At 35.9% G+C, this 17,330-nt stretch overlaps 2 protein-coding genes across 40 annotated transcripts in view; one reads left to right on the top strand and one right to left on the bottom strand.

Annotated features, from left to right (window-relative positions):
- Positions 1-5,833, top strand: part of LOC113113621 (protocadherin gamma-A11-like) — a 164,064-nt gene extending 158,231 nt beyond the window's left edge. For all 38 annotated transcript variants that reach the window (XM_026279983.1, XM_026279980.1, XM_026279982.1 and 35 more), the window contains 2 exons: positions 1,562-1,659; positions 3,668-5,833. In XM_026279983.1, coding sequence (XP_026135768.1) covers positions 1,562-1,659; positions 3,668-3,942 — 373 coding nt within the window. In that variant the 3' untranslated portion in view covers positions 3,943-5,833. The remainder of the gene's footprint in view (positions 1-1,561; positions 1,660-3,667) is intronic.
- Positions 5,834-14,975: 9,142 nt separating this feature from the next.
- The window catches only part of LOC113113619 (protein diaphanous homolog 1-like), a 94,903-nt gene continuing 92,548 nt past the window's right edge, over positions 14,976-17,330 (bottom strand). For both annotated transcript variants that reach the window (XM_026279927.1, XM_026279929.1), the window contains one exon: positions 14,976-16,961. In XM_026279927.1, coding sequence (XP_026135712.1) covers positions 16,774-16,961 — 188 coding nt within the window. In that variant the 3' untranslated portion in view covers positions 14,976-16,773. The remainder of the gene's footprint in view (positions 16,962-17,330) is intronic.

Genomic DNA, 17,330 nt, shown 5'->3' with positions numbered 1-17,330 from the left:
TGGTGTCTGTGGTGATAGACGGTTTTACAGCCGCTGGGCTCATTTAAGACAGGAAGTGAGACCCCACGAGACCCCGACTTCAGAGACAGATGGCTTTTAGCATTAGCATCTCATTCTTTCGCTGTGCTAGAGAAGCTTGTTAGTAATTCATACTGATTTGAATTTTGTCCATACAGACTGTGAGATTTTGGGTTCAGTGATTTTTCCTGTACATTGCGACCTGATTTTTCCAGCATCTGGGTTCATTTTCTTTCAACCAAATAAAAGGCTTCAGAACAGTGAACAGGCAGCAGTAATAAGCTAATTATTCAGCTTAGTGATTTATTAATTGCTTGTTTATTGTAAATAACTGTAACGGTTAAGCATTGTTATGCATTTTAAGTTTTAAGTTCCTGTAATTTTTTCCCCAATTGGAACTGACCTAAATTTTCTCACACTGAAGCTTCTTTAAGATTTTAATTATTATCACTATTTTTTAAAGAAATCTATACTTTTATTCAGCAAGATTGCATCAAATTGATCAAATGCGACAGTAAAGACATTTATGATATTACAAAAAAAAAAGATGTTATTTTGAATGTTCTATTAATCAAACAATAACTTTATATATGAACTATTTTTGAAATTAATAATAGGAAATGTTTCTTAAGCAGGAAATCAGTATATTAGATTCATTTCTAAGAATTGAGACACTGAGGACTGGAGTAATGATGCTGAAAATTCAACTTTGTATCACAGGAATAAAGTATATTATATTCAAATAGAACATGGATATTTTTTATTAAAACATATATATATTTCTTAATATTACAGTGTTTACTGTCTTCTGCTCATTGCAGCCTTAATGAGCAGAAGACATTTCTTCCACAAACATGTATATTATTATTATTATTATTATTAATCCTTGATTCTGAAGGGGAAGTGTGTTTCCTGACGTTTCTGGGAACAGGATGAAGAACCTCCATTATTCTTCCCACACGCAGAGAAACGACATCCGGGATGTTTTTTATGAGGAACGGCGATTCTGTCCTTTGTTCACGTGGCCTTTACTAATTAAGGAAAGTTCTGAATGTTTTAATTAACACATTATGTGCTCTTTGTGGCACTGTAATCTTCAAAAGTAAACTCCTGTGTTCTTGGGGAATTAATGGAGGTAAATTGGAAGCGTATTTATTGCTCTTCCTGGTTACCGACAGCAAAGCAAGCTTTGTGCGTGTAATGAGGTGAATTTTAGTGCGACCAGGACTTTTGTTCACCGTGGATGCAAATTGCAATGTTTTTAAGCAAGCCTTTGATGATCAAGTAGCAGCACATGGAAGTGTTCAGTGGTGTGGTGTGCATGTGCTGTAGTTTTCAGCAGCCGTTACTGCTCATTCTCCACTCGTTTATGTTTTCCAACATAGCTAAAAGTAACATGGAGGATTTTGTGTGTGTGTGTGTGTGTGTGTGTGTGTGTTAAATTAGGGCACAAAGCGCCTCACACTCACTGCAGCTGTTGCTGATAGCAGCACTACAGAACGGCCTCTGTTTTGCTGACTCGATTTCCTTTTCCTCTCTGCAGGGCTGCTGCCACTCCTGAGGTTGCCGTGGGAACAGGACCCTGGCCCAACCCCCCAACCGAGGCCGAGCAACTCCAGGCTCTGATGGCCGCTGCTAATGGTGAGAATCTCTCACTTGCACTTTAATGGTGTCAAGCATCACTATGTGCATATGTATTGTAGAAAACATGACAAACATTGACTTTATTTCAATGCTATCTGAATAATCAGTCCTTTACATCTTTATCAGATGAATTTTTGCATATATGTTTGTCTTGCATGCATGATTGACAATCATGTTGAATGAGCACATGCACAGTCACAGATGTCCATGTGGGAACACACACACACACAGTTCAGTGGCCCATATCTAAACAAAGCACATCAAAGCTGTTGACACACAGCAGCATGACGTCAGCCTATCTCATGTTTCCCTTTATTTCACTTCTGCTGTGACTGAGCAGGAATGAAAAGAAAGTGACTCACCACACATTCATTTAGTTGCTGTGGTATTTCTTAATCATTTTGATGGATGCTCCAGTTACATAAAGCTAATTACGACCACGGACTAACTCTAAATGTTTACTGGTATGTAGCCTGAAAAACACATGCATTACAAAAGATTGGGGTTGGGGTTTTGAAATCATTCATTCTTACCAAGATGTTTGTATTACTCAAAAATACAGTAAAACAGTAATATTGTGAAATATTCTATGAGAATACATGTTTCAGCATCATTACTCGGTGTCAGATGATCCTTCAGAAATCCTTCTAATTTGCTGATTTGTGCTCAAGAACATTTCTGATTGTCAATGCTGAAAACAGTTGTGCTGCTTTTTCTTTTTGTAACATTATAAAAGTCCTTGTCTCTTTTCCCTTTGGAACTTCATTCTTGCTGAATAAAGGGGAAAGAAATATTTCTGCCCCTAACTTTTGAACTGTGTCCATCAGCTTATGTAAAAGCAAATTAGAGCAGATTGCTTTGGCCAGATCCTAAAGGCATTCACACAGACACATGAGAACAAGTGAAATCATTTTATATTTGTTCACAAAGACTCTGAGACAGACATTATTGAGTTATTTGGTTCCCGCTGGAGAGCGTCACTGTTTCCACTGTTCTGTCCAGCACTGTTCTGAGATCAGACATTCAGCAGTTTTCCATTAACATTGTTCTTTTTTGTAGGTTGAAATCTTGTAGAATAAGCTTTGTTTCATAGATGGTTTATTGGGAGTTAATGTGTGACCCTGGACCACGAAACCAGTTATGAGGGTCGTCTTTTTTTTCACATAAATGGGCTTTCCATTGATGTATGGTTTGTTAGCATCTGACAATATTTGGCTGAGATACAACTATTTGAAAATCTGGAATCTGAGGGAGCAAAAAAAATAATCTAAACATTGAGCAAGCTGTCCAAATAAAGTTCTTAGCAATGCATATTATGAGTCAAAAATTGTTTTGATATTTACAGTAGGAAATTTACAAAATATCTTCATGGTAGAGTAAAACAGTAATACAGTAATGGTATATCTTTACTGAATATCCTAATGATTTTTGGCATTAAAGAAAAATCCTTTAAAAAAAAAAAAACCATACGATGTATTTTGGACTATTGCTACACATATACCTGTGCTACTTAAGACTGTTTTGTGGTCCAAAAAAGTATGTGATTGTATATCTTGATTTAAGTATGTTTAAATATTTTTACTGGGAAACAAGACAAAACATACCTTTTTTTTCCAGTGTTTAAGTTTATTTTTTCTGACCCCATAGCCCCAATATTTTTAATATATATTTTAAGCACGAACTCAGAAAACAGTTTTCAGAAAACAGTCCTTAATATTTTCAATTAATTTGCTATCTTGATTTAAGAATGTTAAGATATGTTTATATCTACGTAATTTTGAACAAGACAAAATAATTAGTAAGAACATAAATATTTTTTCCAATAACAGTTTATTCTTTTAGTAAATGCTTTCAAACAAAGCGGCTTGCTTTTTTTGTTGTTGGTGATTTCCTATTTCATTACCTCTCACCATAAAATATTTAAACAAATCTTTTGAAAGAGAGTTCAGGAGCTGTGTGAGATCCTCTCAGAATCACCTAACAGAAGCCTCTCTTCTCTCTGCAGAAGTCAGCGAGGCGACCAACACTCTGGGTCCGGGCACCATGGGTCTGAGCACCCGCTACAGCCCTCAGTTCACCCTGCAGCACGTCCCTGATTACCGGCAGAACGTCTACATCCCCGGCAGCACCGCCACCCTGACCTCCAACCAGCAGCAACCCCAGCAGGCCCTGCCGCCTCCACAGGCCGCCATAGCCGCTGCCGCTGCCCAATCTGAGCCGCCCAAAGCCGCCCAGACGCCCGCCAGCAAGAAGAAATCCACCAAGAAAGAGAAGAAGTAGAGATTCGTAGGTTTAGGGAGGTTGAAATAGCTGGGCGACTCCATTTTATGCTGTTTTTGAGGTTTGCTGGAATTCTGTATTTCTTTAGAGAAAGGAATTTAGGGTAAAAATAAGACAGTATGTCAATGTAAACCCCCTTCTAACTAACTGCTTTGTCTATTTCACACATGCATTTTGTTTTAAGTACTGTAAAAAAAAAAAAAAAAAAAAATCCTGATTCATTGGACGCTCCGATATTTCATATTTTCATTCTCGTGTTTGCCAACTTTATGCAACTTCTAAGTGACACTATACTCCTGCGTATATCAAGCCAATAATGTATTTAACACAGTACTTTACCGTGATCATGTTTAACAGACATCTGGACAGAAAGAGGAAATATACTCTTTCTTATAACAATCACATTCACGTTTCTACAAAGACACAGTGTCCAGTGCTGTGGCTGTCGCAATGTTTGTAAAATGCATCATGGTGATTACTCTACCTTTTATTATTGTTTGCTAAAATACCACTATGGACTCTTTTTAATTGATCCTTTTAGAAGAAGTGTTGATGTAGATGAAAGTCAGGTGATTATTGCTGCATGCTGTTTTTTGCGCTATAGATAATCTCCATATCACCTGAAATCAATAAACACCGATGTAACCCTCTCACAGTGGAGGTTAAGCAGTTAAACCATCCGCTTTTATGATGATTTGTATTTGCTTTTAAAGAAACGGATCCCCCCTGTGTATCACTGAGCCAGAGATTGGTTGTTGTTGCTTTTTTAATGTTAACAAAGTTCATGGAGCATTAGTGAAGTCCGAGCCATAATGGGAGCGTTGTAAAATCAGTTACAAGTCCTCAAGTGCCCGCAGTGGCATATCGTCCTTAGTATTCAGTATTTCCAGGTTATCCTAGGTGTTGAAGCTCTTTATCAGTGCTGGTTGTAATTAGATGGGTTAGTTATGATACCTTCAGTAAGCATCTGGTGTTTTGATGGTCACAAAAACCTCCTGACTTTGTGAGTTGCTGATCTAGGCAGCAATCTAGCTCAAGTTATTACAGATGGAATATGAATGCTGTTAAAATCCAATACCAGTTAGGATTGATGCTGTTTTAGCAGGCAACTTGCACTCATTGAATGTACAACAAGCACAGTAACGGTCAAAAGAGAGTCAGTTATTAGAACTTTGAAAGCTGGTTCTAGAAAATACTTATAGTGCTAAAATTCCATCCAAATGCTGACTTTCCCTCTGAATACAACAATTCTCGTACAATTGGCATGGCTTTCCTTTGTAAATAGAAATTTGCCCTTAAAACCCAAGATATTCAGCTCAAAAGGAATGGCTTACTACTGGAATGTCATTTTATTTTACAGAAAGAAATGCACAAAAATATAAAAATTGTGAAAAAGAAGAAAAAAACAACACTTTTGACACTCTGTAGTTCTTTAGTACTATGAAGGCCAACTAACTAACGCACCTGTAAATAAAGAGTTTAACTTACTTACAAAAATAAATAGTGACACACTCTTAGTCTAGAAGTTGTGATGTTATGCATATATTTTTGTGTTCGTCGTCTTCTTTTCCTGTCACTTTTCCATGAAAAGACACAAAACGGAGGGCAAATAGACCTAAAATCCTCCGTCATTAATTTTGTGCTCTTTGTCGTGCTCACATGTGAAAAAGCTTCTTAATGTCTATATGAAGAATCTAAATAGATCTATTATCTGTGTGTGTGCTGATGCTGTAATCCTGCTGTAACATCTCTGATAAGACGCTTTGAGTCCCGGCCCCTGTGTGCTACTTGCATTTTCTATGCTAATATTTATATTGCTGTGTTATTATTTTTGTTTTCTTTTTTCTTTTCTTGAACACTGACATTTCAAATAAAAAGTTCTCAAATCATTGATTGTCTTTTTCTTTTTTTGTCCAGTTGAAATTTTTTTTTTTCAGAATTTATACACCAAAGCACAGCTGTATAAGGGTGAATAGTAGTTATAGTTTCACATGAAATAAAACTGTTTAAACAGCAATTTTAATGCATACGTATATATGTACACACACACATATATACACTTATATTATGCTATTAATATATATATATATATATATATATATATTTTTTTTTTTTTTTTTTTTTTTTTTCATGTAAGACTTTTTCATAAATGGTTTTCCCACCAGCTTTGTAAATTAAATAGTTTGCATAATAAATGTTCTGTTAAACCCCAAAGCATTAAAAGAGTGAGAAATAAGTAAAAATGAATAGAAAAAAAGAAAAACGCAATAGTCACTTGAGGGTTTGATTTGCATTAATGAACATCTGAACGTTCACCTGGTTTCAAACAGGTGATCAGGATCAGATCTGATGTAGGAGATGTGGAGAGTGGCAGGGGTCAAAGGTCAAAGTGGTTTCGCTACAGTCTGCCTGATTAGGGTCACAGATTTTAGCCCGAGACAATTAACAGATGGCAATAAAAATCCAGCAGAGACAAAAAGAAAAGTGTGCTTCATTTTCTCTGTCATAAAACCCTAGGGAAAATCACTCTGTTGTCAAGCACAAAAAGAATACACACGGAAGGCCATCTGTGAACCCAACACACACACAGAGACACACACACACACACACACACACACTGCATCAGCACCATTACAGAAAAAGTATTTTCCACTTCAGCTGGCGTTACCAAGGGAACACCTTCCTTTTCCAAGAGAGTCGAATAGAAGGAGTGCTTAGAATCCAAACAGAGCAAAAAAAGAAAAAAAGAGGACAGACCAACAAAACGCATACAGACATGTGGAGAAGTGAAGATGTGGGGGAAGGACTGAAATACACCGATCAGAGAAGAGGACACACTTGAAGCATTTCCTGAAGGATTATCAGGAATACAAATCAGAGGAAATCCTCTTTTTAACAGTTTGATCACTACTTGGGTCACAAAGTAGATTAAAGAGGCCACAATCTACACATTATTACTCTTCAGTTCAATTTAAATATGTTTATTTGCTATGACAAATTTTAAACTGCAGTGACTAAAGTTAAATCTATCAAACTCTTTCAAATAAATATCAAAGTCAAATCTTTTACTTTCTTCATATGTTCCTGATGTTATACTGAACCATTCAACTGTGCACCATACTGCCTTCATAATCTTTCATCACAATGTAATAATTCACTCCACTGCTAAAACTGAAAACTATTAAAAAAGGTCAATGTCATGTAAAGATAGTAACCAACAACTATAGAGACAGGAGTTAACCTTATTAGAAGTGGGAGATAAAAAGTTAACATCAAAACTCAAAAATGCTTCTTTGGGCACCTTTATATAAAAAGAAAAAAATAATAATCTAGTTTTAAACCTTAAATACAGATCTTTTGATCCACATTTATATATCTACACATTTAAGTGCAAGTATAAACTAACATTCATAGTTGCACCTGACTGAAAAAATCATAATTAAAAAATCTATATATAAAAAAAGAAAAACACAAAATTTATCTCAAATATCTTTTTATAATAAATAAACATTATGTACACATCCTCATAATTCCCCATGCTTTGTCCAAACAATTATTTATTTATATAAGATTACTTCTTCTAAAAAAATCATTTTTTTTTTTTTAATTTTCTATATTTTTTTGTCTGATATGAGTTGAATTTTAGAGTCTTGCAGTGAACAGCATCTGGAGGACAGATTAAAGTCTGTAAAAACTACGATATTAAAGTCACACAGAGAGTGAATAACCAGATCATTTGATTTAAGAACCATCACGTGTGAGTGAATGTGTGTTTGTGTGTGTGTGTGTGTGTGTGTGTGTGAAAGCGTGACGGCCGAAGTACATTAGACACACAGACTCAGACTTCAGCACCATGGTGACAGGTGTTGTCAAGGCAATAAAGCAGCTGCTTAGGATATTCTGGGATGTTGCCCTCATACTGTTTCCCAAATTGTTTGACATAGAATTGTGAGGAATGCAACAAACAACCAATCACAAATCATCTGATAATCGTGCTATGCAACCCCGCTTCAGTCTGATTTTCACCCAAACATACTGCCTTAACTATATATACAATTATTAAAATACTTATGAATATCCTATTAAATGAGTGATGTGTTAGCACAGCTGTGATCCGAGAGCTGTAATAAAAGCAGTGCTGGTATAGAACAATGTCACATGGTACATAAATAAGATACAACCAAAAAAAAACATTTTGTGTTCGGAACTACTTCCTTCTGCAACGGGTTCAAATTTGAAGTTGACAGATGAGCCCAAGCCTCACTGCTAATTAAAAAAACACCTTAGAAATAGAAGGAATGTTGAGTATCTTGAAAGCTTATTTTATGAAGAGAGAGATGGCCTGAGCGAGATTACCTTTATCTTATACAGCATCAAATCACATATTCAAAACAAAACATTACTTTGAATTTCCAATGAGGAAAGCGATATCTTTGTCTTAGTATCCTTTAAACTGTTACAGGAATTTACCATGATAATGTGGTCAATACACAAGATGTTTCTGAAGGTATTTTTTTTTTTTAGTCTTTACTCATGATTCATAAAGACAGACTCTTGTCAAAATCACAAATCACAAAATCACCATCACTAACACACATACAGCTTCTCAATACCAAATACTATTACTTCTATCATTTGTAAAATATATTATTTATTTAATATCATTACATTTAATAAACTACAACCACCATTTCAAAAGTTGCTAGGCAACTCAGTCAAAAGTGCAAAGACAGCTCAATGATCCAGCATTAAAGATATACAAAAATATAAAGTTATGAAACTTTGCCCTCAGCCAAAACTGTTTGCTCTGAAACAAATAATAGATAAATGAGACCAAAAGCTGCCTGTTAGATTTACCAAAATGAATTACATCTCATGTTGCTATAGGGACACCAGAGCCAGCTGCAAATTCCAGAATATCAGGCTGATGTGAAGCTACTCTTAGAGGGTTCATGAGTGCTGAACAGCCGCTGACGCCCTGGAGCTCACATCTCCGAGACCATTGAAGCACATTTTCAATCTATATTAGCAAACCACATATTTAAGTCTAAACAAATACATTCTTGTCTAAAAAAAACTTATAAAACTACATCATGTGACACAACAACTGTAGTATATAAAATAGTTCCCACTCGACCAAGATTTTCTGAATAACTTAGGCATACAGTACTGTGTGAATGATTTCTACTAACTGCTGCAGGCTGAGTAAGGTACTAAAATATTTTATTAACAACATTTTTAGGTTTTACAGTGGAATAACTCTGGATTCACTAGTGCTGCAGAAATGACACAACAGCTGTAAGCAATGTGTGCTCAACATTACTAAATATATCAACGACAAACTCATTAGGACTCATGGTAAACATTGCTGAGGGTGTTTGGCTCTCTAAATTTTAAAAAAGAACCGTGGGAACATTCTGTCAAGTCAAAGATCAGGATGGGAATAATCTAAGAATGAGACATACAGAATATTCTAAAATCCCAGAGAGGAACAGACACACTGATGCTGTTGTGTTGGCGCATTTGGCTCTATATATAAACATACAAAATGTCTTTAATGGTCTGGTGCATGTTTATGGTGAAAACAGACCAAGGGAAAGAGGGTTATGTGGTTGTGCTGCACTGATTATTTTGGACCGTGTTCTTCCCAAATGAACTCTGACAGTGACTGAACACAGTCCAGCAATTCAGCAACAAAAGCTTCCTTTAATAACAGCAGGAAGTCCAACTGCAGAGAAAATTCCTTCACAGTGTCAAGTCATCACAGATCTACTGCCCTACTTTACCCACATTCCCTCTGCCAACATCCTTCCCTCTGAGTCTGTCCAGAAAGACTAAAGAACCGAGGAAAAGTGAGCCGGAATAAAAGGCACATTTTAAATATTAATTACTCACAAAATACTTTGTAATGCTATACTAAGTATAGTGCACTAAGAGACCAAAATCACTCTGACTTGGCACCAGCCACAATTGCATGCTGGGTAACCATCAATACCACAACAATTACTTCAAAAATAGTATAAGTAGTAGATATGCAATTCTAAACATAGCCACAGTCCCTCCCAACTGCTGTAGGAAGACAATATGAGGGAAATCTGTGTTTTGAACAATGACTGTGCAGGAAAAAAAGTTGTCCCAGTTACCAGGATCATAAATAAAGCAGGATGTAAGAGTGACTCCGTTGTACACGTGTCAGGTCCTATGAAACACACACACACACGCAGCCATGGGCAAACAAGTGATTCACACTGATCTAAAGAGTTTCTTGTGAGTTTTTGGAGGAGGAATGATGTAATTATTGCAGAATTTTCACCTTTAGTCACCAAAACTCCTCATGCAAAAGTCTGTGTGTGTAATAAGCTTAATCACACTGTCTGACTGTTGCAAAAGTCACCTCATCTCAGACTAAAGGGGTAACATCATGGAAAACTATTGATGAAATAACATTCCTGACTCAAAACTCACTCTCCAGTCCACCCCAAACATTTATTGAAACTAGCCTGTTCCAAAAAAAAGAAAAAGTAATAATAATAATACTAATTTAAAAAATGGTAATAAAATAATATAAAATAAAATAAAATGACAAGGAGTCTAAATTCAAAGTTTCAGCATATGAAAGTTCATTTCTATAGATCAGTATAGATCGTTCAGACACTTTTAAGACAGAAGAAACAATGCGTCTTTATCAGTCAACCAAAAAGTCACTTGTTATTCTCATGACATGTCATGTCCTCAGGCAATTACCCTCTGCTTAGATGACCTACAGTCTGATGAGGCTCACAGCAGCATGGCTCTCTCTCTCTCTCTCTCTCTCTCTCTCTCTCTCGCTCCCTCCCTCACTGAGAGATAGAGAAAAAAAAAGAGAGCATTTATTTGAAATCAAAGTCTTTTGTAACATCAATATACATTTATTTGATGTCACATTTGATAAATTTTAATACACTTTTACTGACAAAAATATATGATTGTTAAAAAAATACTGACCTCTAGTTATATACTGAAGTTCCGCTCTGAAGAGCATTTTCACTTAAGTCAACATGAACTCACAATGCATCCATCAGTTCCTCACAGACAAAATCAAGTCCCGTCTGCTATTTATTTCCTGTAAAAAGAGAGGAATGTCAACATCGAGGACATCTAACTAATGGGAGAGATTTTCTCTTTCTCTCTGAAGAGCAGCAGGACTGATTGAGGTCAGTTTCTTATCTTCAGATCAGCTGTAATCAAAGCATCTCTCTCTCTTATAATCAGCATCTCTCACACAGGACTGAAAGAGAAGATCTTTTTAAAATAATGACACATTTAGTTATGTGATGCATGTTGTACCTACCTGGATATCTATGCTTATACTGCTCTTGTTCAAGTTAAATGCTAGTTTTGAAACGACATTCCAAAATTTACTCGCAATTGACCCTTTGGAGGGAGAATGACTGACAGATGACCTGACCAATCATAATGCCTAATCATTTTGATCATCTTCATTTATCTCCTGTACAGAGAAACTCAATCATTTGGCAATATTTTGAGTAAAACAGATTCAGAGCACTTTGAAGTTGACACTGACATTTGCTAAGAGATAGGAAGAGATGCCAGAACTATTGCTGAGAGCATGAGAGACTCTTAGACATTATGTTTTGGGATGTATGGTCCAAATTCCCTGCCAAAGTCTTAATGAAGACTGCTGAATTAGCAGTCCATCCTTCTCTCTCTCTGACTCCACCCTCCACAAACAGCCACATACTCTCCCACATTCACTCGCTACCTGGAGACACCATGACACTGAGCCAGCCAATCAGCTGCCTGAGAACTCAACTTCTGCCTTCCCATTGGCCGGCCGCTCCAGCTCTCAGCATCAACGCGGCCGTCATTGTGCCGTCTGGCCACAAGCGAGCCAACTGGCCAAGAGTCTGTCCTGAAGAACACAAACAACCAGATAATGAAGCAAAGCAGAGGGTGAAATATAACAAGAGCCGTGTAACGAGAAACAAAGAGGATCTGTAATGAGAAACATACATAAACAAAGAGCTGTTTGCATTTATGTTTAAACTGTTTTTAAATGAAAGCAAATGTGCATTGTCAACACACACACACACACACACACACACACAGCATCTCATCATGAACAAAATAACTCTCAGCTGCTTTTATCTTCTTTAAGACCTCTAATCAGTTCATCATGTTTTGTTTTCTCTTCCTGTCTTTCACTTCACTTTCTATCTGTTGAAAATCTAGGTTTTTACACTGAAAAAAAAAAGTCATTTTTCATTCATTGTCTTTCTAATAATTGTTTTAAATTTCTAATTTAATTTAATTTAATTTAATTTAATTTAATTTAATTTAATTTAATTTAATTTAATTTAATTTAATTTAATTTAATTTAATTTAATTTAAAATTCATGCTCCACTTGTCCTTTTAAAAAAAAATTGAAGTAAATGTGAGTGATTTTGGCACAGTTTTATTTCTGTATAAGTTAAATACTATCACAGTAGATATTAATATTTCATTTTAATTTTTAGATTTTCAGGCTATTTTAATTTTATTGTAAGTTTTAATAATTTTGTTATGTGCATTTTACAGTTTTATTAGTTAAAAATATTTTTTAATTAATTAACTTCATTAGTTGAACAACTGAACAATGGGCATTCAATGAGCTTCAACAGCATTTATTAATTTCAGTTTAATATTAATTTCTACATTTATAATATCAAAAGTTGTTTCTATTAACATGAGCTAATGCACTGAACTTCAGGTTAATAAATGCTGTAAAAACATTATTATAACAAAATCACACCTTATTGTAAAGTGTAATTTTAGTACTTTATTCTATTTCGTTAGTTGCCAAGCTAACATTTGTAATATCTATTAAAGTTTTTAATTTGTATATTTTAATTCAGATGCATTTCATTTAACAGTTGTCAATATTTTTTAGTTTTACTTAATAACACTGACGCAAAGCCTGATGTTAGGATGCAAGAATGTGGAGAGCTGCTGTTTTATGAACTCCCTCAGGGGTCAGAGGTCAAGCTTTAATAAAAACCTGCCACAAAGGCAGAGACATGAAACAATGACATGCTTCAACACACACACTCACACACACACACACACACTCTCCCTCTCTAAAGATGCAAACAGAGGCACCTGAGTCCAACTCTGTCTGACAGCTGGCACATCAAACACTCCATTAAACAACTGTAATTCACAAAACAACATTCACTATTATTGGTCTTTATATTTAGGGTTAGTGATTTAAACGAACCCCTAACGGCAAGAATAAACGATAGTAATGATGCACAAAACAAACAAGCACATATATGTTTTCAGGAGTCTGTGAGTGAAACACATCCTGCAAGAGCTGCTTCTGTGGATGAGTCCGATTCTATTCTTGGAGGAAAAATCACCGTGGTTACAGGGAATGGAGGGATTCCAAAGCAAACATTCCACCCTTCTCCCAACTCCTCGTCTCATTGAACATCTCTTAAAAACCCCCACATATTAAACCACTGAGAAAGACAGATGGACGTCAGAGCACACGGCAGAAACTGTTAACCCAATTACACCCTGTGCCAAACAACTCACAAACAGGAACTCAGACTTTGTGTGACTTTCATGTTTTGTGTGTTTAATATAAGAGACATTTCTCCCTGTGTCTGTATGAGCTAAAACAGAGAAGTGTGTGTGTGTGTGTGTGTGTTAGTCTGGGATTTGCTGAGAGGAAATTCCAAATCATAGCTGCATTTTTTTGCACTCATGAGACATAAAACCAGCGCACAGATGCACACACAGGAATGTCAAATAAATGCTGTACGAGTCATACCAAATTACACAAGACAAGTTCCATGAACGTTACCACACATTTGTGTTCTGTACAGTCATAATAACTTTATGCATGTTCTCTCTTATACATATATCTCAGACAAAAAAAATCTAATAATAATAACATGGTATATTATCATGTGTTTCTATAAAAGTTTACCATATTGATAACATGATGATGGCAATTTACTATGGTATTCTGTAAAATATCACACTTTTTTGGAGGTACTTAAACTGTACTTCTTCAACTGAAATAACTTGTAAATGTATGTCACATTACAAGAATATTTCAGCCAGAAATGTGCTGAAAACCCGCTCACCGTCAGGACTTTTAAGATGATAAGATGATAGATAGTTTCTCATGGAAAGAGATTTGGAGGAATTGATCATGTTACCAATGGATCCTCTGCAGTGAATGGGTGCCGTCAGACTGAGAGTCCAAACAGCTGATAAAAACATCACAATAATCCACACCACTCCAGTCCATCAACTAATGCGTTTTGTGCATACTAAAAGCTGCATGTTTGTAAGAAACAAATCAATCATGGTGTTTGAAGTTAAAACTGTTGCTTCTAGCCAAAAATATGAGTCCAGATATAATAGCCAAAATAATGCTTGCTTTCATGAAAAAGTTGTCCTTCCATAGCAAAATCCACCACTATATTTGTTACGAAGTGTTTTGGCTTGATCTGTGCATATTTCTCTCCTGATTCAGACGTTTTTACTAGAGGAAGCATTATTAAGCATTGAAGACTTGTATTTTGCCTGAAGCAATGGTTCAATGTTTAAAAATATTTTAATGATGGATTTAATTCTTACGTACAGATTTGGGCTTCACAAGACATTAACTGATGGACTGGAGTCGTGTGGATTATTGTGATGTGTTGATTATCTGTTTGGACTCTCATTCTGACGGCACCCATTCACTGCAGAAGATCCACTGCTGAGCAAGTGATTTAATTCTACATTTCTCCAAATGTGTTTTAATGATTTTATTTTTTTTTTTATTTAATACTGTTTATTGTAAGTGTCCAAATACTTTGGGCTCCATAAGTAAATTTCAGTTACTACAAGAACCATACCTTTTGATATTGTGGGCATTTTAAAAATATTCACGCACACACGAACACACACACACACACACACACACACACACACACACACACACACACACACACACACACACACACACACACACAAAGTCCATATGGAATAAGTATTAAAGATTATATTTTAATGGTGAAGTTTTAGAGACAACCATAATAAACATCTCTACAGTCAAAACGCAATGTACACAATTTGACCAAATGGATCCCACCAATACAAATTCTATATTATCACAATAAAATGATCAACAATAAAAACTGACAAAAAAAAGGAGTTCTTAAAAAAAAAAAAAAAAAAAAAAGTGTCTGTTTTTCCAGTGATCTTTATCCAGCTTTTTTTTTTTATAAAGTGAAACTGACTTGCACAACCATCGGGACGATCAATCAGCTTTGAAGCAGAATCTGTTGATTCCCTCAGAAATTCTAAAATGTCAAAAATTGGAAATTTGGCTTCAAAAACTGGACATTTTTTCAAGCTCTTTCGGACTTGCTGGTTTCTAGGCAGCATTTAGAGACCGGACCACTGCTAAAACATTGACGTCATTTTACACACATTACATAAATGCATATATATTTTAATATAGTTCAATCCGGAAGACAAGTTCTCAGGATTCCTTGACAAATGCAGTCCGAGCTATTGCTTTAAACAGTGATCTCTACCCTCAAACTTTCAGCCAACGTCAACATTCAGGTAAGTCATATTAAAAAGCTGAAACTCTTGAGGTCATATTTCCCTGCATCACTGACACAACCTAGAGAACAATCTCAACGGTCGACTGGTTAAACAGTATATGCTGGTGATCAGTCGACATAAAGGCAGGGACATTTGCTCACTGTCTTTTAAAGACTGCAATGAAAAATAGTAAAGATGAATAAATCTATGTGCAGACATTTCAGCTGCTTTAGTCCCTCAGATTTATCTTGATCAAACCATTTATCAGAGGAATGAATGCCAAAGGACTTGTCAATGTTACTTTTGCCCAGTTCACAGTGACTTTTTACTTAATGTCTGATAGAAAATGAAAAATGATTTATCTTGCGACAATGAAACTCTACTGTAAATTGTGTGATGTATGCATCAACAGATTGGATCATCATTGTACAGAAAATTTTGGAAGTTCAGCAGTCAACACACAAATTATTCATAAGACCACTGTCAAGTAGATTTTTGCATTTAATTCAATGCACTTTTTTTTTTTTACTTATGTTTTATCAATTTTATTTGAATTTTTTTTTGCATAAATTGTCACATTTAATTCCATGCAATGATTTATACAAGAATGGTTTTATGAATTAGGCTCAATTATTGTAAAAAGTATTTCTGAGATTTAAACAACACCATTCACTTAAAATGACAGAACGAAAGAAGGGGACAGGAGAGAGAAATAATCTTGTGGACAGGTACCAGACCTCCTTGTGATGGCTACAGAACCTAAGTGAGAACACCTTACGTAATTGAACATGCATTTATGGGATCGACATTATTGGCACGTTGCCTTACAAGTACAACAATGTAACTTATTTCAGCCATGTGATGTGTTTTAAAGTCAAAGAGCAAAAGAAAAAAGCTAAATGTTCAAAGAGGAACAGATGTTTGTTTTAAAACCAGAAGAGGATGTTCACATGAACTTGGAATGGAACAAAATGTTCTGGAATCTATATGCAAATCTTTGGAATCGTTTTAAATGCAGACAATAGAGATAACGGACAGATGAAACCCTGTGTTTAGAGAAAGAGTGCTAGAAAATGGCTGTGACAGTGATGAGATGAGGCCGCTCCTCCAGTGTGATGGCCAATAGGAAGCAGTGTGGGCTTACTCAAGGGGTGTGGTTTAGCGAGAGCCCCGCCCTCGCAGACTTGGTCCCCAAACACAGTATGTCTTTTAACTGTTGGGATCAGCAGAGGAAGTCATTAATTTGATCGTAACGGAGCGTCATCTAAGAGGTCCTCCAGCGAGCCCGTGTCTTCCGGAGTGGACTCCTTCCTGTCCTCTGCTTCTGACCGGGTCTTTTTCATGGCACTGCGAGGGGTGTCATCTTGAAGAAGCTCTTTGGCGAGAATGTTTGTCACGGCGTGACCGGCTCCTCTCCGATTGTTGGCTGAAACGGAAAGCGAAATAATAAATGAAAGGGCAATTAAAAAGATATTCAAACATCAAGCTGGAAAGCACTGGGAGGTCAGACACAGGTGATAGAGTTCAAAGGTCAATGTTTAAATCACTGCAGTCAAAAACAACCAACAACTTACATGTTTATATGAATATACCAGGTTATATTCTCAATTAGAAAAACAGAACACATTTTACAATCCAAAATAAGCTTATGGAATGAAAGGTTTAAAAGCATAAATGCGAAAATTTCAGTTGTATTATTGTAATTGTTTTACTCTGAATGTGTTTTACAACTGAGGGATGAGTTGAAGTCATTGTCTGTAATAATCTAAAGCGTGCCGCACATGCTATTCACACA

The sequence above is a fragment of the Carassius auratus genome, chromosome 14 (assembly GCF_003368295.1).
Source record: "Carassius auratus strain Wakin chromosome 14, ASM336829v1, whole genome shotgun sequence".
Taxonomy (NCBI): Eukaryota; Metazoa; Chordata; class Actinopteri; order Cypriniformes; family Cyprinidae; genus Carassius; species Carassius auratus.
Note: the sequence above shows the minus strand (reverse complement) of the source record. Positions and strands in the feature narration are given on the sequence as shown.